The 26,249-nt window shown below is 46.6% G+C and overlaps 1 protein-coding gene across 1 annotated transcript; it reads right to left on the bottom strand.

The window, feature by feature from the left end:
- Positions 1-802: 802 nt before the first annotated feature.
- On the bottom strand, positions 803-24,496 carry LOC307091271 (uncharacterized protein; the record flags this gene model as incomplete). Its single annotated transcript, XM_079758221.1, has 9 exons — positions 24,391-24,496; positions 24,209-24,280; positions 19,915-19,965; positions 19,536-19,678; positions 19,212-19,324; positions 18,970-19,127; positions 17,654-17,959; positions 16,760-17,271; positions 803-1,327 (listed from the first exon to the last, which is right to left on the bottom strand). Exons 1-9 carry the CDS (start codon positions 24,479-24,481, stop codon positions 803-805), a joined length of 1,971 nt encoding a protein of 656 aa, XP_079614347.1. The 5' UTR covers positions 24,482-24,496.
- Positions 24,497-26,249: the final 1,753 nt, after the last annotated feature.

Below are 26,249 nucleotides of genomic sequence, written 5' to 3' on the forward strand. Positions count from 1 at the left end.
TGGGAGGTAGTTGACTGATGAGATGTGAGGCGCCGCTGGAAGGGGAACAGGTTGCTGCATGTTGAGACTGGATGATTCACGGGCTACCGAGGGTCCCGGCTCGGCAGCCCGGTCCCGTTTCCCTGCGGCTCTCTGGTCCGCCGACATCCTCTGGAGAGATGCCCCTCTTGCCCACACTTAAAGCAATGTCTACAGGAGTCACCTATCTGAGCTTCCTGACACGCCCTACAACCCCTGGGCCGACTACGGCTGGGTGTGAACGTTTTCTCTGTCGGTCTAGCTTGTGTGGCCTCCACTGTCTGTAACATCAACTTTTTAATTTCTAGAACCTCAGCTTTGAGCGCTTCTATTGGGTCTGTCTCTGTTTTGGGTCCCTGACTTTTCTTACTCTTTCCCTCTGCTTCACGGTAAGTAACAGTGTCAACTGCTGTCGCTGAGGCGTCAGGTGGATACACCTCCGCCTGCACTTCACTGACTTTTGGGGGCTTGTTTATGACTGTCTTTCTCAGATTTTGCTGTCTCTCCTGTTCTAAGTTTGCAGCCTCACTGATTCGCTCAATTAACACCTCATCAGTGACAGTACGGTCACTGAGATACGGCTTTAGCTGGAACTTAACTGCATCACTGTAAAGACCAGTCTCTATGGAGCGGAGGAATTTTCTCTGAATTAGCCCTGGACTAAACTGCTCACCTTCCTCACCTGCATCCTCATCACTAGATTTTCTCACTAATTTCTCTTTCAGTTCTATTGTTCTGAATAAGAAATTCTGTGCTGACTCTTTTGGATCTTGTGTCATGTTCATCAGACGATGCAGTAAGTCGGAGGAGGAGCCACTTTGTAGTGACCCTTGAGTATGGTCTTGAGGGTGTGCAGCGTCAGCTCTCGCTTTATTTCCAACATCTCCTGCAGATGAAGACCTGGACTCACCGCACGTGTGACTGCTTCAATGATCTCCGCTTCTCCATGTCCTTTCCGCTGTCCAGACTCGATCTGGTTGATGAGGCTTCTGTAGGACAATTTTTCTTTTTGCCCAACTTCACCAATCTGCCCAATGATCCGGAACTCCCGCCTCAGCGTCACCTCGGGCAGTCTGGTTGGTGCTGTGGTGGCAGTCCTTGTGTCCTCTTCCTTTGCAGTCCCGATGGCAGGCGCAGTGTCTCCTCCTGCTGCTTGTGTCTTCCGCTGGATCTTTTCCTCCAACGCCCCGATTTCCTCTGCCATCTGCTGCCGTAACTTCTGGTACTGTATTTTTAGCTTCTCTAACTCACTTGTCTCTGGAACTACAATCTCAGCCTCAGTTTCCTCCAGTGCCGGCTTCAGAGGGACCTGGTAGGACAGTATATTCTGCAGACACTACTGATACGACTCAGACTCTTCACCCTCCTCGATTTCATCTAAAGTCGTCTCCACCAACCTGAGGAGGGTGCGTCTTGTTTTGCTGGCAAACCCCCAACAGGTGCGTTACACTTTAGATGCTCACACAGGGTAATGAGCTCCTTCTCCTCCAGCGTCAGCAGTATCCTGCTTACTTCGTCCCTTTCTTTCTCCATGGTCCTCCTCTGCTCTGTCCGTCTATGCTCCTATGCGACTGGGCCGTGGGCTGAATCAACCATCCTCTGCTACCAAAATATGTAGCGTGGTGCAGAGTGAAGCGACCCTCCACTACACATTTAATTTGAAAGTTGTTTATTTTGTTCTGCAAAGAGCAAAAATAGGTATTTTATCACCACAGTTCACCACACACACCTATTAACTTCAGACTCAAGTGTGTGTTCTCATTCACTGAACAGATTCACTGTTTTAACACAGAAAAATCATGAACATCTGTACCAACATTCAAGACAATAAATCATGTGACTGCTGTATCACTATTCTTAACCAGTTTCATCATGTATCTATTTTAACCTATTTATGTATTTATTTATGAACTACACGAGCAGTCCGGGCTGACCGGCTCATAGTTTTCCTGTTGCTCGTGGTAACTACGCTACCAGTGCTAACTACAGGCTAGCCGTTTTCCGTACGGTACATTGGCTGAGCAACGTCTATAACAACAATACATAACGTCCGAACGGGATAATAAACCAGCACATAACACATTCACCCACTCGTTACACAGTTCTAACTCTCCCTTCTTACCTGCAAAGAGCAAAAATAGGTATTTTATCACCACAGTTCGCCACACACACCTATTAACTTCAGACTCAAGTGTGTGTTCTCATTCACTGAACAGATTCATGCGTGACTTCCTTATTCCTGAACACACCGTGTAGCGAACGCGGTCGGAGTTAAGTACTGCATACTGCTAGGAAACTACATTTTTCAGACAATAAACCACTCTTTTCTCACCATAAACACACAGACAATTATTACCACACTCTGAACATGAGCTGTGCTAAATGGAAATCATATTAAACATGTAAATAATAATAATAATGTAGGTATATTAACCCACTGATGGCTCTGTATGCCACAATTACACATAATATGGTGTTTTTTTGTGACTTTTTATCCTATTATAAACAGTAGTGCGACATGATATTTTTGTCATCAGAAAATCCTAATGTTTTGGTTATTTTATTTAGCTTTTGCTAATCACATTTTTTTGTATTTTAAAAATATTCACAGGGTCAATGCTAAAATATGTTCAAGGCGCCACACTTAGCCAGGAGGAAAATTCAGATGATAAGCAACCATCCACAAGCAACCAACAACCCCAGCATACTGAACAACTCCAGCAACCGTCCACCATGTCTGAAGGCTCAAGTTCAGTACAAAGCTGTGAGGAACCATCCTCAAGTTCCGGTACACAGACACAATACACAACTGTACCCTCAGAAGGTACTGTATCCACACCCATCACTGAAAGCCTTCCAGCAGATGATGAAGAGACAAATGTGCCATCTCCAACAGACCCCCACATATTTCAGACACTGACAGGGTAGAGATTGTTAGAAGAGGACCATTTAAAGTTCCAGCAGAATTTTCTTTTCCAAGGGTGGATGGAAGGGCATTTCACCCAAACCTCCAATTGAAATCCCTTTCTAATAAAGAAAAAATCCAAAGGAGCTGGCTTGTCTACTCTCCAAAGAACAATACTGTGTTCTGTTTTGCATGCGAGCTGTTTGGGTCAAAGAGTATAAAGCTGACAGAAAAAAGCTATGGCCATGAAGGTAGTCCAGACCATACCAAGTGCATGGTGAAATGGAAGGAACTGGATATGCGACTGAAGAACAATCTAGCTATAGATCAGCAGGAGCTGGCCTTAATTGAGACAGAGAAGAAAAGATGGCGAGATGTCCTGAAACGCTTGTTCTCAATAACCCTGTCTCTAGCCACCAGAAATTTGGCTTTTAGGGGCTCTTCGCAAAGTCTATATGAACAAGATAATGGCAATTTTCTCAAAGAGGTGGAGCTGCTGGCTGAATTTGATCCAGTTACAAAGAGACATGTGGCCAAAATAAAATACGAGGCTTCCAGAACGCACTATCTTGGACAACAGACTCAAAATGAAATAATAGAGATTGTCTCCTCCCACACAGTTCGAGCCATTGTGAAAAAAATCCAAGAAGCAAAATATTATGCCATCATCCTTGACTGCACCCAAGACATCAGCCACAAGGAACAAATGTCACTTGTTGTGCGCATTGTTGAATTGGTGCCTAAGCCAGACATCAAAGAATACTTCCTTGGATATTTGAACGTGGTGGAAACGACAGGCCTCAGTCTGTCAAATGTTGTTCTGGAAAAGTTGACGGAACTCGGCATTTCCTTCGACGATTGCAGAGGACAGTCATATGATAATGGAGCAAATATGAAGGGAAAGAGACAAGGAGTGCAGACCAGACTGCTACAACTGAATTCAAGGGCAGTCTTTGTCCCTTGTGCTGCACATACAATGAATCTGGTCATATCAGATGCTGCTAAGTCATCTACGGATGCTATTGGCTATTTTGGATACCTTCAGAGCCTGTTTTGTTTTTTCTCAGCAAGCGTACAGCGGTGGGACATTTTACTCAAACATGTCACGTTGACTCTGAAATCCTGGAGTGATGTAAGATGGGAGAGTAGGCTTCAGAGTGTTATAGCTGTCAGAAGTCAAGTTAAAGAAGTCCGAGAAGCTCTCTTGGAAGCAAGACAAGCTGTCACTGAACCTGTTGCAAGGTCAGAGGCTCAAAGCCTGGCAGAAGAGGTTGGCTCGTTCAGATTTCTGATCTGCACCATTGTTTGGGCTGAAGTTCTTTCAGTCACCAACCAGGTGAACAAGCTGCTGCAGTCATCATCAATGCAGCTTGACGTTGCAGCCGGGCTCATTGAGACTGCTAAAGCCTCCCTTACAAAATACGGGCAGTCTGGGTTTTCTGAGGCCATAGCAACTGCCAAGGAGCTGTGTGAGGCTCTAAACCTCGAACCCGAGCTCAAACAGAAGCGGTTGAGAAGCACAAAAACGCAGTTCGGTTACGAAGCTCCTGACGAGCCCTTCAGTGATGCAAAGAAGAGGCTTGAAGTTGAATTTTTCAACCGAGTTGTGGACTCCGCTCTGACGTTGCTGCAGGAGCGGTTTGAGACCCTGAGCCAGGTGAGACACACATTTGGACTGTTACTTGACTTTCAAAAAGTACATGGGATATCCAAGGGGGACCTGCGCAAACACTGTCTCGATGTGGAGAAGGCTCTCACAGATAAAGGCGAAGCTGATGTTGATGGACTGGAGATGATGCAGGAGTTGATCAACCTCCCTCAACTGCCATCAAAGACGACTGCCATGGAGATGCTGACCATTCTTCATGACAGTAACCTGCAAGAAGTGTATCCAAACCTATGGATTGCTTTAAGGATTTCTTTGACTCTTCCAGTCACCGTTGCTTCTGCTGAGCGCAGTTTTTCGAAACTGAAACTTATCAAAACCTACCTACGGTCAACAATGGCACAAGAACGCTTACGTGGCCTTGCTGTCATCAGCATCAATGCAGAAGTGGCACATAGCATGTCATACGATGACTTGATTAGTGATTTTGCTGGAAAGGTCGCCGTGCACCTTTCTGAAGCCTCCTGCAGCTGCAGGACAATATTGCACTTTCTTTTTTTTTTTGTGAAAACCAGGGATTATTTCAAAATCTTGCCATAAAACAAGGTCTGTTTATGACTACGCAGTAGTGAAGTAAATAACTACTTCGGTTATGTTCAAATGTAGCTACTGTTTTGTCCAAATATAGCTGTTTGTCTGTAAAAATAGTGTGAAAAATAGTTTGATATTTTGTTCTGATGATGACTTGATGACTTCCCTTTAAACCTTATTTGAGTTCATAATTATTTTTCAGTTATCTTTGGAGCCTGCAGTTGTTATTGTTTTATTATATTGTAATGCTGCTGTTAAGAACGTTTTTTATATAACGTATTTATTACTGATGGTGCTCCTGTTGCTGTTTTGTTTTAAATATTACTTAATATATACATGTTCATAGTATATTTAATGTCAACTTATAATAAATAGCAACGGTTTGATTGCAAACTCTGAAGGTTTTGTGTGTGTGTGTGTTTGGGGGGGCACCCTGACCAGCCCAGCTTAGGGCACCCAAAAGCTTAGCAGCGGCCCTGGTCCGATAATTTGCTGCTAGTCTTGGAGTTACCTGTTACGTCCAAAGAGGCATATGCTTTGTAGAACTGGATCGGACCGAGGTGCGTTCGCTTTCACATCTCAAGCGAACCGTACAAGGGTTAGTTTGGAGGCGAACCGAGACCAGCTGTTCAGGGAGGTCTCGGCCGGCTGATTTGGTTCACATCGAAGTGAGGTGGTTGCATTCACACCAACGCACCAAACCAAGGGACCAAACTCGTTTAGTGCGCACTAAATGCTGTTGGTGTGAAAGCACGAATAAACTGCTGAAACAGAAGTATCGTCATGTAATCCATTGATTTCAACAATGTAGCTATTATAAATAGCAACTATTTAAATTGTAACAAATAGTTAGCTATAATTTGTATTCTGAATACGTAACGCCGGTACATGTATTCCATTACAGTACATTGATGTGAGACCGGGTTGGTGGTTTGAACGTGTTGTAGTAGCAGAGAATGGCCTGCGGGGGCAGTATGTACATTGTTAAATACATGAATAGGCTTGAATTTAGTAGAAATATGGATGTTTTATATTTTTACTAAAAAGGATTATGTGAACATTGCTGAATAACATTCATCATGTATATTAAATGTATTGCAGGAGTTTAGCTTGACATTAACCAAGTTAAAGGACAATTAATGAACCGCACCAGACATGCAGAAGTCAATGTAGGATTTTTAATATACAGTATAAACAAAAACACTTGACAGAAGTTTAATACATGCTTTTGTAAAGGAAAGCAGAGGAAAACATTTTCCTAAATTAATCATTTCAAAATGTCCCCACCATTCAGAAAGCAAGAGGTTTGTGTAAAATCAGTCCTCCCTGACCAGCTCTGTCCCTGACTCTAAACCCTGACTCTCAACCCTAACGCTGAACCCTCTGAGGGCAGGAAGATGCTCCTTCAGTGTAAAGGTTCAAGAAGACACTCCTTCAGAGTAAAGGTTTGAACCACGGAGAATGAAGAAGAAGGGGAAGGAGTAGAGAGTAGTGAAGTTAGTGACAGACGTGAGTGAAAGGCGTGTGGAAGCACACGGGTACATGTGGGGTCAAGAAGCTCACTCCCACTGGAGGTCATTGATTCATCAGCCTCAGACCGCTGAGCTCAGCAGGTCTTCTGGAGGACAAGGCTCAGATGAACTGAGGAGACGGGACCAGCAGGATGTCAGGATCAGGTGGGCTTCAGCTCAGGTGAGTCTGCCCCCGACCAAACAGGATCAGGTGAGGTTCAGCTCAGGTGAGTCTGCCCGGACCAAACAGGGAAATGGATTAGGTTCAATATTCAAAAGATGCAACATTATCTGAACCAAAGAGACGTCATTAAGGAGGAGGCAGGCTTTAGGGCGCCTTGCTCAAGGACGCATCACTGTATTCTGAGGACTTGAACCCGGCACCATTGGTCTGAGAGTTGAACCTCCCAACCCCTTACCCAGTCCACTATGTCCAGATAATGTAAACTTACGAGGAATCCTTGATGGTAGAGTCCTGGTCGTCCTCAGGATTTGACTTCCAGATGTATGGCTTCTCCGTCAGTACTCCAGATTCCTGGTCTGGTTACAAACGTAATTTGTCTCTAATGTAAGGTAACAAGCACAGTGGTAATTTGTCTCTAATGTAAGGTCACAAACACAGGAGTAATTGGGCTCTAATGTAAGGTCACAAACACAGGAGTAGTTGGGCTCTAATGTAAGGTCACAAACACAGGAGTAGTTGGACTCTAACGACGCTTAACAAAGTAGCAGCTGTAATTTGTCTGGTAACCAACCACAGTAGTATGCCTTAACTTGTACTGGACAAACTAATCCTGCGTTACAACATGTCTACTCTGTTTACTTTATGCAAACTGACGAGGATCCTTATTGGTGGAGTGATGGTCATCCTCCAGATTCACACCTCCCGTACCAGCTCGCCTCTGCTCCAGAAACACGTTCTAGTAAGTAAATGCAGCGGTAGTGTGTTAACATATGTCAAAGTAACAGCAGTATTTTGCCCTTTGAGTCAACCATGTTAAGTAAACACAAACTTACGATGAATCCTTGTGGTTGATTCCTAGTCGTCCTCCAGCGTCTCAGCTCCTCCATCAGCTCTCCTCAGACAGAGTCCTGGTCTGGAACAAACAGCAGAAGTCTTGCTTCAATGTATGGTAAAACAGATGTAGTTGTCTGGTATATTAACAAACGCCGGTAGTTTGTGGTAGCAGTATTCTACGAGAAGTGGCAGTGAGTGTGATGATCACTTCAGAGTCAGGCTCCATCTACCCCACGACAGATATCATCAGCTCCTCCACCAGCCCCCATCATGGCCTCCATCAGCCCCTCCACCAGGCAGGGCCTCCATCAGCCCCTCCACCAGGCAGGGCCTCCATCAGCTCCCCCACCAGGGAGGACCTCCATCAGCCCCCCCACCAGGGAGGACCTCCATCAGCCCCTCCACCAGGCAGGGCCTCCATCAGCTCCTCCACCAGGCAGGGCCTCCATCAGCTCCTCCACCAGGCAGGGCCTCCAGCACGGCTCCTCCATCAGCTCCTTCAGCCATGGATTCCTGGTCTGGTTACAAACCCAGTTGGTCTCAGCAGTAAATCACCTGGGGACGCAACACACCCCACCTCCTGCATCTGAGGTTCACTTGTAAAATGGAAGACGAATTTAAACACTTAAATTAGACAACGTCTGCAATACATCCACTACGGTCGTAGCAGCACTATTAACAATAATGGCTAATATGACTCCTACATAACCCCGGTATGAATTATCTCAAATCAAAGCTTGGCACAGAGTTAAAGTCATAAGATGATCAAAACAAGACCTAAACTATCCATCCTGGCACCACAAGCCCCCAGTCCCCATCCTCTCAGCCTCAGCAGCAGGTTTACATTAGCATTTGCCCAACAATAAACTTATTTGACTCTTCCGAAACCGAGTTACACAAATAATTTAACCATTATTTTATAACTCAAGGCTAGAAAAGACTGGAGAGACCAGACATGGGCATCACGTTTTGGGAATGAAGACAGAGCAGTCCACAAGTTTAAAGGAGTGGTTCAGCCCATGCATTGAGACTGACCTGAGAAGACTCTACTCACACACCAGAGCACTGACCTGTTCTGGAGGACTTCTGACAGGAGGTGGAGGTCTGGCTCTGGGTGAGGAGGTGGAGGTCTGGCTCTGGGTGAGGAGGTGGAGGTCTGGCTCTGGGTGAGGAGGTGGAGGTCTGGCTCTGGGTGAGGAGGTGGAGGTCTGGCTCTGGGTGAGGAGGCGGAGGTCTGGCTCTGGGTGAGGAGGCGGAGGTCTGGCTCTGGGTGAGGAGGCGGAGGTCTGGCTCTGGGTGAGGAGGCGGAGGTCTGGCTCTGGGTGAGGAGGCGGAGGTCTGGCTCTGGGTGAGGAGGCGGAGGTCTGGCTCTGGGTGAGGAGGCGGAGGTCTGGCTCTGGGTGAGGAGGCGGAGGTCTGGCTCTGGGTGAGGAGGCGGAGGTCTGGCTCTGGGTGAGGAGGCAGACACCTTGGGACAAACTACATGTTAAATTTTTGACCTTGTACAGTTCTAGAGTTTCTTCTACTGTAACATGTGGGAAAGACGGCCATTATGTTAGCTTTGATATTATCCAGTTGGTAACTCAGTGCCAAAGTCATTGTTTAAAGTCATTATATTGGGTAGGGTTTAACTTCTGTGGCAGATATTTAGAACGTACAAAAGCTGAAGTAACAAAGAACACTAAGCAGTATCAATATCAAATCAAATATACTCAGCCATATTCAGGTGCAGGGTTCCGTTGAAGAAATGCCAAATCGTCTTCCACCTTGAAATGATTTTCAGCCTTCACTGATGGTCAGAAAGAACGCCGTTTTGTAGGCAGCGAGAGTCCTCACAACGTGGTTAAAAGTATGGCGCAACCGTCGGAAATTAACATATGTACGTGTCAGTATATATTTAATATCAAACTTAAGTTGTTTAAGATAAGGGGCAACAATTCCCAATGGAAAGTGACTGAAAAATTGTTTCCATTGGCAACGGCTTGAGGTTACACAAATAAAATCCAGAACATTCCGCCAGATACCCTCAGGGGATTCACGTCCAACTAACTGCCAGGTGGGTTCTTATGGTTGTCAAGACTACAACGTTTTATGCTAACCATTGAGGCTAAATCAAGTGACCGCACTCAGAACCTTCCACGGCGGGCAGCACAAACCGTCCGACTGGAATCCGAACATTCCGGCCGGAACCAACCAAAGAAAAAAAACAGAACCAGCGCCTCACCTTGAGCTGAACGGAGGAAGATCCTGAAGTCCAGCGATGGTCTTCATTAAAACACAGCCAACAGACTTACCTTGATGTGATCTGTTTGTTGCTGTTGGTCATTAATACTATTCAGTGTACCTTGACATTATTATGCACCCAGTGTGTACAAGTTATATCACTCAAAAACATACGAAGAACTACCATGTACTACCCACAACAACTTTAAACCTCAGATCCTTGCCTAAAAACAATGGAATCATTCAATGCAAAACCGTGTCACATTTTACAATCAACAATTATCTAGATTATTTAGGGTACAAACCATACCCTAACCATACCCTAGTAAATCTAAACAGTGAGCTAACAGAGAGACGACCATAGCCCTGCAACGTCACCCTGACCGCCTCATCACCAACAGCAAATCATGCCAGCCAGCAGACACATGTACAGGTCCAGTGAGAAGTGGGCGTTTGAGCGAAAGGACTGCCCATATTAAAATGAAGCTCAATTCCTGAACTATCCAACCATCTTCACGGTTTAAAGATTTACAGACTTGACATGCCATTGTGTTCAAATCACCTTTGTCTGCTCCCTCGTTACTTATAAAACTCTACATCTCCATTGTCAGTGTTGCATCCTACTCCTGAGGGTGTGGTCTGAGTGAGCAGAGATGCATGCTGGGATACAGTGCTGTCTGAAGTCTTCAGTTCTATGGACACACCCCTCAGGAGAAACCAAGTGTTTGAGAAGCTGTCATGACATCAGTTACATGAGCTGTAATATCCTTCAAGATGGCGCCAGGATTCTCAAAGGAGAAAGGCTAAGAGGAAGATGTGAGGGTTCCTCTCAGCCAGTGAAACACAACAACGGTCTTCATGAGAGTACCATGAAACGTTCTCCTCCATACACCGTGAAGCCCCAGTGAAGGTTTCCTTACCTCCTCAGCTGAAGAGTACAACTTCAGCTTGAAGAGTGCACTACTTGGAGTTCCCACATTGATTCTGATTTAAGGGAACCAATCGTTCAGCTAGTCCTGTACGAAACAAATACAGTTCAGCCTGAGAAGACGTGCAACTGAGAGCCAGACAAGATCCACAGGGCTCTCCATCAATCCAGCCAGGTAGGAAGAGCAGCCTCACTACAGGTCTGAAGGTCATCTTGAATATCCATGGAGGTCCCTTTCCCACTTCAGACTCTACCTGTGGAATGCCTTTAGGTGTCCATCCTCCATTGATCCTGATTGGTGTAGTCCTAGTTTGAAGTCACTGATCTGAACACGCCGCTCACATCCTTTTACACTTGATTTGGATCCTCTCCTTCCTGCCCAGTGTGTTGGATATCGCTCCGGAGCGTCGCTCCGGGCTCTTCATGTCTAATGGAGGCCTCAAGCAAACGTGTGGCCGTCCAGCAGGTATGATTTAGTTGACCATTCCAATATCCCAAGCCAACCACATAGACCCCCGTAAGAACATTATCACTGTCAAAGCAAGCAGGAGACACACAAGTAGAACCCAGGACACACACATAGAACCGCATGGAGACACACGAGTAGAACCCAGGACACACACATAGAACCGCATGGAGACACACGAGTAGAACCCAGGACACACACATAGAACCGCATGGAGACACACGAGTAGAACCCAGGACACACATAGAACCGCATGCCAGGTGTGAGTGGGGGACACACACACACACACACACACACACACACACACACACACACACACACGATGCTCAAATATCATCCATCTCATGTCAAACCCACACACTGAGCCATAAAAGGCCAAACACTCATGCAGGGTAAAAACCTCATGCCAAATAACATTCCATCATCCACCCCAGCTCTCCTGCCAGGACACCCAGAACAGAACAATCATTGTCTCCAGAGACGTAAATAATGTACAATATTCTTCAGTGGCATCCCACATTGGTGATGGATTATGCTTGGTGCCTCCAAAATGTGTCCCAGGTTGATTCAACGTCTCTGAAGTCATGTCTTTGTAGTCCAGTGGTTTCCTGAATGAGGGGCCTTCACAGATCCAAACAGTGCAGCTTCAGTCAGCCTGAGGACAGGAAGGAGGTCATCTGTTCAGAAGACCACCCAGTGGAGGGGGGTGGCTCTTGAGGAGCAGGATCCATCTTGGAATGACCCCGAATAAGAACTTCTTGGAAATGAAACTGTTCCTGAGGAGTCACAATGCCTGGAGGGGACTGTTGAATGTGTTCCATGGTTCTCTGTGTCAGACTGAAGTTGTGTTTTAGTCGTTGAGATGAGGAGCCCCCTCATCTCCCCCTGGTGTTTCTCCTTCTGAATCCCTGTCACCATCTTAAAGAACATTCTAGTTCATGGAACTGACGCCACGACAGTTTCTCAAACACTCGGTTTCCCCTGAGGGGGCGTGTCTACAGACCTGTAGACTTCAGACAGCTCTGTATCCCAGTATGCAACTCTGCTCTCTCAGACCACACCCTCATCAGTAAAGCAACACTCATGTGATGAAGATGCAGAGCTCAGGAGAGTAGCTGGAGAGAAGACTGAAGACATCAGAACCCAACCCATTACTCCAGCTTACAACAATAACTTAGAACCTGTAACCATTTTAACAAACCATTAAAACCAACATAAACCATATGCCTAAGTAACCTATGAACCCATAAAACATCCCTAATACTCAGATCAAGCCAAAATACATCAATGTGCCAAGAGTAATAAGAAACTAATGACTTACAGTTTGCAGTCCATCTTCATGGTTAAGTTGGGATACTCACAGAACTGCAGTTAAATATCCATGATAGACCTTTGAAGGAACGAACAGTTTACTTATTATTGTCCTCAAACGTGGCCACTGTCCCACAGTTCAACATCTACCATCTCCATTAAATCAGATAAATGAATGACAATATAAATTCAGGGCTTTTGGGATAATCCAACATTTAAATAATGATTAAGATAATTAACTAATCCAGCTTTTTCATATAAATTAAACAAATTATTTGACTGTCATTAGTCAAGAGTGATTTTCCTCTTGCTTAAACAAGTTTGAATGTATAGTCTCTAAAATGTTACTTTCAGGTAGAATCATTATTTAAATTTGAGATGAGAGTTAAACCACCACAATCCCCGATTTCCTTCACATATTATCAGTGATTTATATTCAACATACAAGTCAACACAGTTGTGCTTTGCTACACATTTTTACTCACATCAGGTCCAGATGAGATGCTCCTCTTTACTTCAAAAAATCTTTGACCTGTGAAACAAATAGGTCACAACAGAGCTCAACAGAACATTGCACACACGTTCTTGTTTCTTGGAACACAACAACATACCGCGTTTGGGAGACGCTACACTGCCAAACAGTAGAGGACACCGACGTACTGTCCGGTTCCCTCTTAAGTGAAACGCACCAGATGCAACCAATTAACGAGTTAAGAAAACCACTTGCGTGAGCTGCAGCAGGTGAGCTAATTAGTAAAACTCAACGTAGGATCAGCGCACTCTGGTCGCCTTGGTAACAGTGAGAGTCTATTTCAGCTCTGTGTTTGATCTTAAATGACCTCCCTCATTTTAATTAAAAGGATGAGTTTGATTTGACTGATTTAGATTCATACATCAAAACGAATAAAGTCTTCATTCAACTCACCTTACTGTGTGTGTGTGTGTGTGTGTGTGTGTGTGTGTGTGTTACTGTTTGATGTCAAGTTGGTGAAAAGGAAGTCACATGTGTGCTTGCGTCCATGTGTGTGTAGTGAGCGAATGTGGACAGCAGAGGGCGATGTTTCCACACGAGAACATCTGCTCTCAGCGCGCAGCGAGATACCGTCTCCATAGCAACCGTAACTTGGCAGCATCCTGAACGGCCCTTTGAGGAGTGAGAAGGAAGCCTTCATCAAAGAGACCAGAGAGACTCATTCACTGGTTAAACTGGAGTCATTGCCAACCACCACACACACACACACACACACACACACACACACACACACACACACACACACACACACACACACACACACACACACACACACACACCATACAGACACACACCATACAGACATACACCAATACACCATATAGATTCACACTATATGCACGCACACACCACGGATACACACATATAGATTCACACACAATATTGATACACACAACATATAAACCATACGCACACACAAACACGATAGATGCAAACCATTTATATACATGCACAAACCATAGGTAGACACCATAAAGATACACACACACCATAGATACACACCATAAAGTTCCCTCTGGAAAATGTAAATTTTTGTATGCTTTATTGTTCATGCAAATTTTTTCATAATGCTTTACCTAAATAAACAAAATATGCGGTTTATCATAGCTTTAAATAGCTACCTGACCGCTGTGCTGCTTATCCCCAAACATCTAAAACAGGTTATGTTTTTAAACTGTTTATTCTCTTGCAAGAAGGACTATCTAGACTAGGCTACTTATATATATATATTTTTCTTTTACCCCAAAATTATATTCGGGTCTAATTAAATAATATTCGGGGCTTTAGCCCCGAATAAAAAACAGCATAATGACGCCGCTGGTCAATGCATTGTGTGTGTGTGTGTGTGTGTGTGTGTGTGTGTGTGTGTGTGTGTGTGTGTGTGTGAATGTGTGTGTGTGAATGAGTGTACTACTCTGTAATTAGCGTGTTTTGGCTTGTTGTTTTTTGTGTGTTAAATCGGAAGAAAGATTTCGAAAAATAAATTTGGCTTGAAGACCCTCTATTTCTCATTCTCGTTCTCTCTTCTCCACGGTTCCATTGTCGCTATTTAGCGCATATGGAAGCAATCTAAAACAAAATGGAGGATGGCCCTTAAAAACAGCACTTAGTTTGGTGCAGCATCTTATCCTAGCTCTCTGTGTTGTATTCAGGGAATGAGTTAACCTAGCGATGGTTAATGCTTGGCACTTGGTTCTATGAACATCCTTACTGTACCCACAGAGATATATTGTTGTTTCTCTTTCTCCTGACTAATGGACTTATTGTAAGTCTCTCTGGATAAAAGCGTCTGATACCCAAGCTGAATGGAGACTCCACTGTTGTGTTGTGACGAGTTGGAGGAAATGTCTCCAGAGGACTGAGCTCATGGTCCTCCAGGCGACCAGTGAGAGTAACGGACTGGAGACTGGGTCCAGGTCAGGACCCCTTAGAGACTTGGGACTGAAGACTGGGTCCAGGTCAGGGGGCAGGACCCCTTAGAGACCTGGGACTGGAGACTGAGTCCAGGTCAGGGTCCAGGACCCCTTAGAAAGCTGGGACTGGAGACTGGGTCCAGGTCAGGGTCCAGGACCCCTTAGAGAGCTGGGACTGGAGACTGGGTCCAGTTTGAAAGAGTTAAACTGAAGAAAGGGGAAGAATCATTGGCTGAACACACGAGAACCTTCAGTTGGATCCACTGAGTTGTTTATTACAATTATGCTTCATTAATAAATGCAACAGAAAAATAGTCCCTTACATGTACACAACAAATACAAGGACTACAATAATAGAAGAAGCAGGCATTTCAAATTATCAACAGGTGTGCATGTATCTTTAATAACTTAACATGTTCTGATGCCGTTTGCTTCCCAAGAGAACACAAGGAACCAAGATTCAGTTTAAAGTCCTAAACAACATGCAACATTATCCCGTAGACCTCTAGTTCTTTAAATCAGCGTCTTTGTTAGGTTTATGACATAAATGATATTATAGAGCTTAAGTTCAAAACTGTTTGTCTAAAAAAAGGAAAATATTGTAGTATAAAAAACATGTCATTTACCATCAGTTGGTATTGAATATACATTTAAAAAAACTAAAACATCCATAGCTATCCCTATGGAAGATCTTACAATCCTCTCACTTTCATGGTTTATCTAAACCCAAAAACAGTAGAGAGAGAGAGAGAGAAGAAGAGAGTGAGACTGAGAGAGACACACAGCGAGAGAGAGACAGACAGAGAGAGACAAAGAGATACTATAACTGCCACAGAGACACTGAGTTATCAGTCACTGTTGACATTTAATGGTTTTTAAAGAGATTTGTTTCTTAACTGTTATGGTCTTAACTGTGAAAATTGCTGAGTATTCTTGATTGCACTGAGAATCTTTTTCATTTTTTTCCTGCAAAGTTGAACACAGTCAATTTAAAAGTAACCTGTGGCTCCAGATAATCATTGTGTGGCATCTTATTCTTTCCCTCCATACATACCTATTCACTAGTCCGTATCTGAGTACTCTACTGCCCTAGAAGGTCACACACACACACACACACACACACACACACACACACACACACACACACACACACACACGCTGTGGCATCCCCAGTGGTCGGGGGCTGGGTTCCCCAATAAAGGATGCGCAAGCCTGGTGTCGGAACGAGGGTTTTTATTGAAGGACCGCTCAGGGGAATAAGGAAAATCATAAATCAACTAAGGTGACTTCCGCAATGGGGAAAAGGGGGGTAGGGTCTCCGGCCGGGCCCGTCTTGGTGTCTGGCGTGAATGCTGCTCCCGGCGTCCTTCCGCTATTCCTGGGGGAAAGTATTCCATGAGTCGGGGCATGTCGGTCTCACCTCTGCGTCTCCTTCCTTGACTGCCGTGTGCTCGGCCTTTAATGCCCTCCGCCTTCCCCCAGGTGATCTCACTCCCCCTGATCGTCTGTGCCTGCTTGATTGCAGGGCGGTTCCAGCCGTGTTGGAAGGGATGTATCTCCCTTGCACTACTTGTCCATGGAGGGGGCGCTGTTCCGTGCGTTGACTAGTTTCCTCCCAGTCCGCCGGCGTGGGGTTGCCACATCCTCCCCTCCCGCGCCGTTTTTTTTTTTCTACAACCGACACAGAGTCACTGAGCCACCCCTCCCCTCTCCCCCTGGGGTCCCCCCCCCCCATACCCCGACCCCAGGGAGGAGGTCCTCCTGGGTGAAGGAGGACCAGAAGGTGTGGAGGTGTGTCAGTGTGTCTGAGGACCCTCCTCCACCTGGGGACACTCTGTAGAAGGACAGAGAGCCAGCAGGCCGGTCCAGATACACTCCTACTCTGGTGGTGCCAGCGGGGGGGAGAGGGAGGGCTGTTACTGTACCGTTGTACTGGGCAGAGTAACGACCATCAACACAATTAAGACTCCAGGACTTGTTGTTCAGTCCAAGCTCGCTGTCAGGGCCCCCTCCTCTCCTTGTGATTCCTCTGTATGTCACTCCTATCCAAACACCTCCTTCCCACTCTACCTCCCAGTAACAGCGGCCAGTCAGAGCCTCTCTACCCAACACCTGGGGCCAGTAGTCAAATCTCTCTGGGTGATTCGGATACGACTGGTCCTCTCCAACCAGCGTCACCTTCCTGTTGTCCTCAGACAGAGAGAGGTCTCTGTGGGCCGTGTTGGGGTCCAGTGTGAGTTCACAGGCATCTGAGGGAGAACCAGACATGATGAGCTGCTGAACCGCTCTTCATCCTCATCATCATCATCATCAACATCACTAGTACTGTTCTCCTGCGCTCTATGTACATATACATAGATATGTACACATACATACATATACATATGTACACATACATAGATACGCACTTCAACATTTACGTTATGAATACATCAACAACAACGTTATGAATACATCAACAACAGTTTTATTGAATACATCAACAACAGTGTTATGAATACATCAACAACAGTGTTATGAATACATCAACAACAGTGTTATGAATACATTAACAACAGTGTTATGAATACATCAACAACAGTGTTATGAATACATCATCAACAAACATCTCTCCTTGGATCCAGGACTTACCAAAGACAAGCAGCAGAGCGCTGTGATTGGCCGTGCCAGCGCTGTTGCTCGCCTTGCAGCAGACCGTGTTCACGCCATACCCCACCCCTCTGACGAAGAGGAAGCCCCTCTCCACCCAGGCCTCTGATTGGTCGTCTGTGCCGTCCCTCTCCAGGGGCCTGCTGTTGTGGAGCCACTCTACTGTGGGCTCCGGCGTGCCGCCGGCGTGGCAGGTATAGCGGGCCGTTTGGCCCACGGGCAACACGTAGGTAGAGGAGTGGAACTCTGTGATGCTGGGGGCCTCCTCCTCCGTGGGCACCACTGAACCTGAAGAAAGCAGGAGGAGAGGAGTGAACGTTTACAACACGGATCTAGAGATGCAGCGTCAGACACTCCCTTCACTCTGTCCTAACACATGTCCACTAGAGGGCGACCCAGGGGATTCACCCCCAGTATTCTCGCCTGTCTCTTCATACATGATTGAATATCACAGCAGTGTCTACAAAGATCTCCCAGGGAGAAACCTGACCTCAATAGACCATGATAGAAACCTGACCTCAATAGACCAAAATAGAAACATGACCTCAATAGACCACAATAGAAACTAGTGCAAGTGAACCCAGAAAGGGTTGACCCTTGTGACCTGACCTGAGGAGACCACAATAGAAACATGACCTCAATAGACCACAATAGAAACATGACCTCAATATACCACAATATAAACCTGACCTCAATAGACCACAATAGAAACATGACCTTAGTAGACCACGATAGAAACCTGACCTCAATAGACCACGATAGAAACCTGACCTTAGTAGACCACGATAGAAACATGACTTTGGTAGACCACAATATAAACCTGACCTCAATAGACCACAATAGAAACCTGACCTTAGTAGACCACAATAGAAACATGACCTCAATAGACCACAATTGAAACCTGACCTTAGTAGACCACGATAGAAACCTGACCTTAGTAGACCACAATAGAAACCTGACCTTAGTAGACCACAATAGAAACATGACCTCAATAGACCACAATAGAAACCTGACCTTAGTAGACCACGATAGAAACCTGACCTTAGTAGACCACAATAGAAACCTTACCTTTGTAGACCACAATAGAAAGCTGACCTTGGTAGACCACGAAAGAAACCTGACATTAGTAGACCACAATATAAACCTGACCTCAGTAGACCACAATAGAAACCTGACCTTAGTAGACCTAAACACAACAACCATTCAACTCTTAAAGAGTGTATTTACTGTATCTACGGCACAGAGAACAGAAAGGAGGAACCGTTCTCCACTCATGAACACAAACAAAGTCTGCAGACCCTCTTTGTTCAGCTCAGCCTCCAGATGATCCAGGTCTACGCTCTTCTCACAGATCCAGTGGTGCAGTCTGTAACACGGTTCTTCAGACCAGCCGTCCTCCCCTGCCACGACACAGTCTCTTGCTCCGCCGCCATCGCGTGGTTTAACGTGTCTCCAACTGAGAACCACGAGGAGGAGACAGAGGAGGTCACTCTGTCACTCTCAGAGAAGAGATGCTGCTGAATAGAGTCTTCAGCCTTACCTTGAGGTCATGGGGGTACCATCCACCCACTTGAAGGTCCCCTCTGTCTCTCGATCACTCAGTCCAATCCAGGAAGGACCCATCAATCTGCTGACAAACCTGGAAACCTGGTTCTAAAGGTAAAAGCATCTGTTGTCATGACCACATAGTACACACACACACACACACACACACACGAACTCTCTCTCTCTCTCTCTCTCTCTCTCTTTCTTCCTCACTCACCCAGTCACTCATTCACACAAACAATATGTCTCTCCCACACACACACACACACACACACACACACACACACACACACACACACACACACACACACACACACACCAGTTCTTCTCTGCTGTTGATGACCACCAGGTCTGCCTTCCTCTGCAGACAGTCTTCTCTACTGGCCCTCCAGCCCTTCTTAGTAGTAGAAATAAGGTAGAAACTCTTGTCGTGAAACATCCAGCCCTGAAGTGTCAATTTATCTGTTGAATGTTAAAGAAAATCCTGAACAAACAGAGAACTGCTTATCTTACGGTCTTCGTCACGGACACACAACCCTGAGACCTGACCTTAACAGACCACATAGAAGCATGACCTTAAAAGACGACAATAGAAACCTGACCTTAGTAGACCACAATATGAATCACAAAAGCAGAGGGTGTTTATGAAATGAATGTTAATGACGCGGTTGATTTAATAACTTGGATAAAACCCTCACCGAGTTCACCCAGTAAGTGCTCTCTCCCCTCCCTCCAGGGTGACGGTGAGTCTAGAACAGAACAGAGGAATACAGAAGATATGAGCTCTGAAACAGAACGACATCGTCTCTAAACATCACAGGACCCACAGCCAACCAAACACAAAGTCCATCATATTAATACTAATTAAAATAGCAATAACTACAGTTATCAATATCATTATCGTTGCTATTGTTACAATTATTCATTTTAGTAACACAAATTCTAACAAAAACAATAATGATCATTATCATTGCTATTATTACAACTAGAGGTTGAGCGCGCGCAGTGCACGCTCAACCTCTAGTTGTAATTAAACCCATAGCTATAATGTGGAAACCCCAGTCGATATTGTATTTCATTTCTGAGCGCATAATATAATAACATTTTGCCTATTATGTTACAACGTATAACATTTCGGTTCAGCTATTACGTAACGAAGCAAGCCTAATAATTGTCTCTTTAGTTATGAACCGAGCATCCTTTGTTCATTGTCCCCCACGGCCGATAACCACCGCTGTCTCCACCACCTATGATATTATATATTAAATTATATAATATTATATACTATTATAGAGCTCCGGGAGGGCAAACGGCAACCATTTTTCTTTCATCTTTCTCCTCCATGCTGCGGTTCAACCCGGACTGCACCGCAGGGAACGGTTGGCCGGTTGAACGCTGATTGGCTGTTACGTTACGTCCCTCAGTGGCCACGCTGTTGAACGCTGATTGGCTGTTACGTTACGTCCCTCAGTGGCCACGTTGTTGAACGCTGATTGGCTGTCTTTGCTAGCGAGCGAAAGTGTCGCGCTGCAAAACCAGTAAACGCGCTCGCACGTGCCGGGCAAAAGTGTCGCGCTTTAAATCAAATCTTGTCGCGGGTTTTCTGTAGCAAAAAATTTGCCCGATTCACGTCTCTCCGTTGACGTTGTACGGAGTGTGCACGTGTGTGTGTCTGTGCTTCCGTGTATGTTTGTGCGCATGTGCGGTGTGTGGAAATTTCTGAGCGCAATATAAAATAACATTTTTCCTATAATGTTACAACAAATAACATATTGGTTCACCTATTACGTAATGAAGCAAGCATAATAATTTTCTCCTTACTTCATGAAGCAAGCATAGTAATTTTAAGTTTGCCACATTTGTATATCAGAAGATTCGACCCTGAGGGTGATTCACACTTGATGCTTTATGTGCGGACATCGATGTCATTCAGACCTCAGTAGAATTAAGGGGGGTGGGCTTGCAATGGGCGGGATATGACGTACGGTCTAAGTTCGCAAGAGGCGGGATAAGTGCGGCCGCTGACACTGTATTTTTTTTTGGTTTGGCCGCAGACAGCAAAAAAAAAGGCATCGCGAACGACTGTGTTACCGGAGAAGGAGAGCGTATTTTATTGCTTAAAGGTCCCATGGCATGAAAATCTCACTTTATGAGGTTTTCTAACATTAATATGAGTTCCCCTAGCCTGCCTATCGTCTCCCAGTGGCTAAAACTTGCGTTCGGTATAAAACGAGCACTAGGTATCCTGCTCGCCTTTGAAAAAATGGAAGCTGAGGCGTGCTGATTTGGAATGTGGCCCCATATGTCGTCATAAGGGGCCAAGTTACCTCCCCTTTCTCTGCCTTGCCTGCCCAGAGAATTTGGCCTGCCAATCAGACAATGAGCTATGACCATGCGAGCGTCACATGTGTGGCGCTTTGTAGTTGCGATAACCGTTCTGCTTTGATGTTATGGCGCATAAAACGTTGGTTCATTGACGTCTCTGGTATTTCCACAACGAGACTGTAGTTGGGGTTATCTCAGACATGGTTGAGAAGGAATTGGGGGAAAGGAACTTTGGCTTTGACTCCCTGAAGTACATGAACCACGACATGGAGGAGAAAGGGATTGTCTCCCACCGGTGCCCCGCTGCCCGCAGCCCGCTGCCGCGAGGCACCACCACCTTATAGCATCACCGCCACAAAGCACGACCGCCCGGCGGCGGGCAGCCGCCAGCCGCCAGCCGCCAGCCGCCAGCCGCCAGCCGCCAGCCGCCAGCCGCCAGCCGCCAGCCGTCAGCGCACGGTTCAGTCTACTTAAAATTGACGTGGAAGTGGAAGAACCAGAGATTGGAGAACCCGACGCAGTCGTTTGTGATTCATAATATCGTCTGGAGGCGCACACAGCTTTTGGCCATGATAATATGTATTATATCATATAGATTTCTATGTATTATATGATATTATTTAGATATAGAGCTCCAGGACTGTAACGCAAGTGTTGTACACTTCCTTGTTATTTGGATAACCGTTCTGCTGTTGGTGTTATGGCGCATAACACGTCGGACTCTCGTCTCTGGTATTTCACAACGAGACTCGTAGTGGGGGTTATCTCAGCCATGGTTGAGAGAAATTGGGGGAAAGGAACTTTGGCCTTTCCCACTGAAGTACATGAACCATGACATGGAGGAGAAAGGGATTGTTACCCGTGAATGTCTCCCGCTTGAGCCCCGCTTCCCGCTGCCGAGGGACCACCGCCTCGGCGCTGCAGGAGGCGGTGGTGCCTAAGCGCTGACCGCTGCCGAGGCGGCGGTCCCTTGGCAGCGAGGCTCCGGCGGGAGACAACCGCGGTCAACAATCCCTTTCTCCTCCATGTCGTGGTTCAGTCTACTTCAGATTGATGTGGACGTGGAAGAACCAGAGACGTCGGAGAAACCAACGCGGTCGTTTGAGATTCATAATATCGTTTGGAGGCTCACACAGCTTTTGGCCCTGATAATATATATTATAGGATTTAGATATCTACGTATAATGTGATATTATTTAGATATAGAGCTCCAAGACTCCCGCCGGAGCACCCGGAGTGTTCTAGAATATTTACAGAACACGGCCAAAGGCTGTGTGCGCCTCGCCATTGCGATACATCCATTGTAAACAGAGCACGTGGTACCGTGGCCGCAAGCTGCTCAGGGCCACACCCCCACCCTCCTCCTTGACCCGCCTCTCTCCTCCTCATTTGCATTAAAGCGACAGACACCGAGACAGCGCATTTGGGGAAAGATCAATGTGCGACTGGCTCGTAGTGGCTGTAATTCTGCACCACGGCTGAATTTCGGGAACGTCTTCAAGTACTGTGTTTGGGGCCTACTAATATCCATATTAAAGCATCCACAAAGTAGCATTCCATTGGACCTTTAATTTCCCATAGCACAAACACTGGGACAAATGCAGTTGATTGCTTGTTTAAACAGGGTGAGAAAACAGGGAGTGGAAGGACGGGACCATATAATGTTCAGTTAACTGTTGGGTTACAGGGGTAATTGTTTAATGGAAAGTGTAGTATACTATGCATACGAATCAATCACTCAATAGCTTTTACTGTTATTCAGGGCTCAAAGTGCATAGATACTTAAAAAATGCACGGCAACTACTATTGGTTAGCTAAAAATAATAATAACAAACTTCACTAAAATTGAGTTCAAGTAACAACAGCTAAGGCAGCAACCTACCTAACTATAGTGAACTAAAGCACGGGCTTGTGTGTGGGGGGGGAGGGGGTGTGAGGGCAAGATTGCAGATTGTACATTGGCTACCTGACGTGGGAGATGTGTTGTTTTTTGCTAACAGAAGAATGAGTCATTGAGATAAAACATCTCTTCAAGTGATCTGGCCAAGACAGGCAGCAGTAGCCTACAGTCACACATAGCCTACACATGAAACATAAGAAAAATAAAACAACTAAAACAGTCGGCAGGGGGGAGGGGGGATTTCAATATCGCAAGACATTTCGGGAGGCTCAGGAGGTGGATAATGTTTAAAGAAAAATAACGTTTTGCAAAAAATGATCGCCTATGATAGACATAAGGCTCAGGTGGGAGAGTGTGTCGACGGCGGGGGGGTTATCTCAATCTTGCCGTTGTCTTGAAACATCTGCATCCGCGTGTGTGCAGTGTGTGTATGCACGTGCATGTGTGAGCGTGCGTGTGTGCATGTGTGTGTGGTGTGTGTGTATGCGGTGTCCTGCGCTGCCCTTGTCTTGAAACATCTGCATCAGCGCGCCCGTGTGTGCAGTGTGTGTCCGTGTGCGTGTGTGGTCGTGCACGTGTTTGTGGATTGTGTGTGTGTGTGTGTATGCGGTTTTTATGTGTGTGCGTGTGGTGTATGTGTGCTAACCCTATTATTATCATTAAATCTAACAAAAACAATATGCATCATTATCATTGCTGTTATTACAGTCATTAATATGATTATACTGTATTGTAATTCTATTCAGGATGATATGATTTAGACTCACTGAAGCGCAGGGAGATGAGGAGAATACTCAGCAGTCCGATGCTCACAATGACAATGATGTGAAACCATAGAGCTGTTCAGGAGTAGGACACACACACACACACACACACACACACACACACACGGTTACTTTGGCTAAAAAAGTTATTATTTCTTTTAAATACTCTATAAAGGGGCACCTACCAAATCTTCTCTTTCTGGTCTCCTCCCAGTCCAAAGACGTGTCCTCAGGTTCCTCAGAGAGTCCAGGGTCCGGTTCAGAGATGGTGACCATTGTTGCTCCCTGACGTCTTTCACGGCTTCTGAACTTACCCTTCTTCTTTGCTCTACCAGCTGGAAAAACAACGTCAGTTGTTTACATTCTGACCAATTATCAGCTTGCAATCTGATACCATCAGTGTAAGGAAATGTTTTTCTTCTACTATACACAGACTCACAGACTCACTCAAGCACACACACACGGACACACAGAGTAATGTACACACAGATATATTCATACTGCATGGCTGTCATTCACAGTCCAGACTCCCTGCGGTCTGCAGAATCCCTCCCCGTCTTGAAGAAACACCTGAAGACCTCTACTGAGAACACCTCAGTAAGTGATGACTGGTACTGTGGCTCTCGTGTTTAGAACACACTTAAGCAGAGCAAGTACTGGTCTCTAGCGTACATGTTATTATTCCCTCATTATTGACATATACGCACACATAGTTTACAGTAATACACACAGAAATACATACGTATACACACAGTTATCGAGGGGGGACCACATGTGGCCTGCGTGTCACCACGGTCTTTCACATCGGCCCACGCAGAAAATATGAGGACATTGTGGCATCCCGCCGCTGAACCTCGGACCGGGCGGGTCCGAGGACACGCAGTAGACCTGGTTTACCTTCGCCAACCTCCAGCCGGCGACAGAGAGCACCACGTCTCCCCCCCAATCAGCGCAATCAGGGACACCTGGCCGGAGGAAGGGAAAGGACCCGAAGCCGGGTTTAAAAGGCGCACCAGACCGGGCGAACGAGGAAGTGTCACGGAGAGAGTCCGCACCACGAGGAAGTGTCACGGAGAGAGTCCGCACCACGAGGAAGTGTCACGGAGAGAGTCCGCACCACGAGGAAGTGCCACGGAGAGAGTCCGCACCACGAGGGAGTGCCACGGAGAGAGTCCGCACCACGAGGAAGGGCCACGGAGAGAGTCCGCACCACGAGGAAGTGCCACGGACAGAGTCCGCACCACGACGAAGCGACACGGAGGGATTCCGCACCACGCCGGCGAGCTAGAGGCTCACGGAGACCCTAGCACGAGTATACAGACTATTTATGCTGCGGAAATAAACGCCGGCTGCGGCTTGAACCCCTGCTTTTTGTGTAATTCCTACCGGGTATCTGACAATCGGGGAAACGGGTTGCCACACATGGTGGAGGATGCGGGCAACTCGACCGCGCTACGGGCCGGTTTTGTGAGGGAACCCCCTTCAGCCGGCATGCAGAACCCGGATGGGACCGCGGCGACGGCCGCCCAGCAGCAGCAGCGGGAGACCACGGAGAGTCTGGCCCTGCTCTACGAGGTCGTACTACGGCTCACCGAACTAAGCGCCGCGACCGCCGCCGCAACCGCCGCCGTGATCGCCGCCCCGTTGCCGCCGGAGACGACGCCGCCAGAGACGACGCGGCCCGAGGCGGGGCCGCGGGAGACGAGGCCGCGGGAGACGAGGCCGTGGGAGGAGGGGCCGCGAGACGAGCCACGCCGGCAGCAGACGCAGCCATGCATGCGAGCGACCTGCTGGGCGCAGGGGAAAACGGGAAGCCCGACCATACCGGCGCGGGTAATGACCCAGGACACGCAGGCCCTCGTGGATACCGGCAGCGTGGTCACTCTCCTCCGCCCCGACTTGGCGGGCGGGAAGGAGGGCGCGCCCATAGAGGTGACCTGCATACACGGGGACACCCGGACGTTCGAGACCTGCCACGTCGTCATCCGGACCCCGCACGGGGTATTCACGACGCGGGCAGGGATCGTACCCCACCTACCGGTGC

The sequence above is a fragment of the Pollachius pollachius genome, assembly GCF_949987615.1.
Source record: "Pollachius pollachius genome assembly, chromosome: 20".
NCBI classification, from domain to species: domain Eukaryota; kingdom Metazoa; phylum Chordata; class Actinopteri; order Gadiformes; family Gadidae; genus Pollachius; species Pollachius pollachius.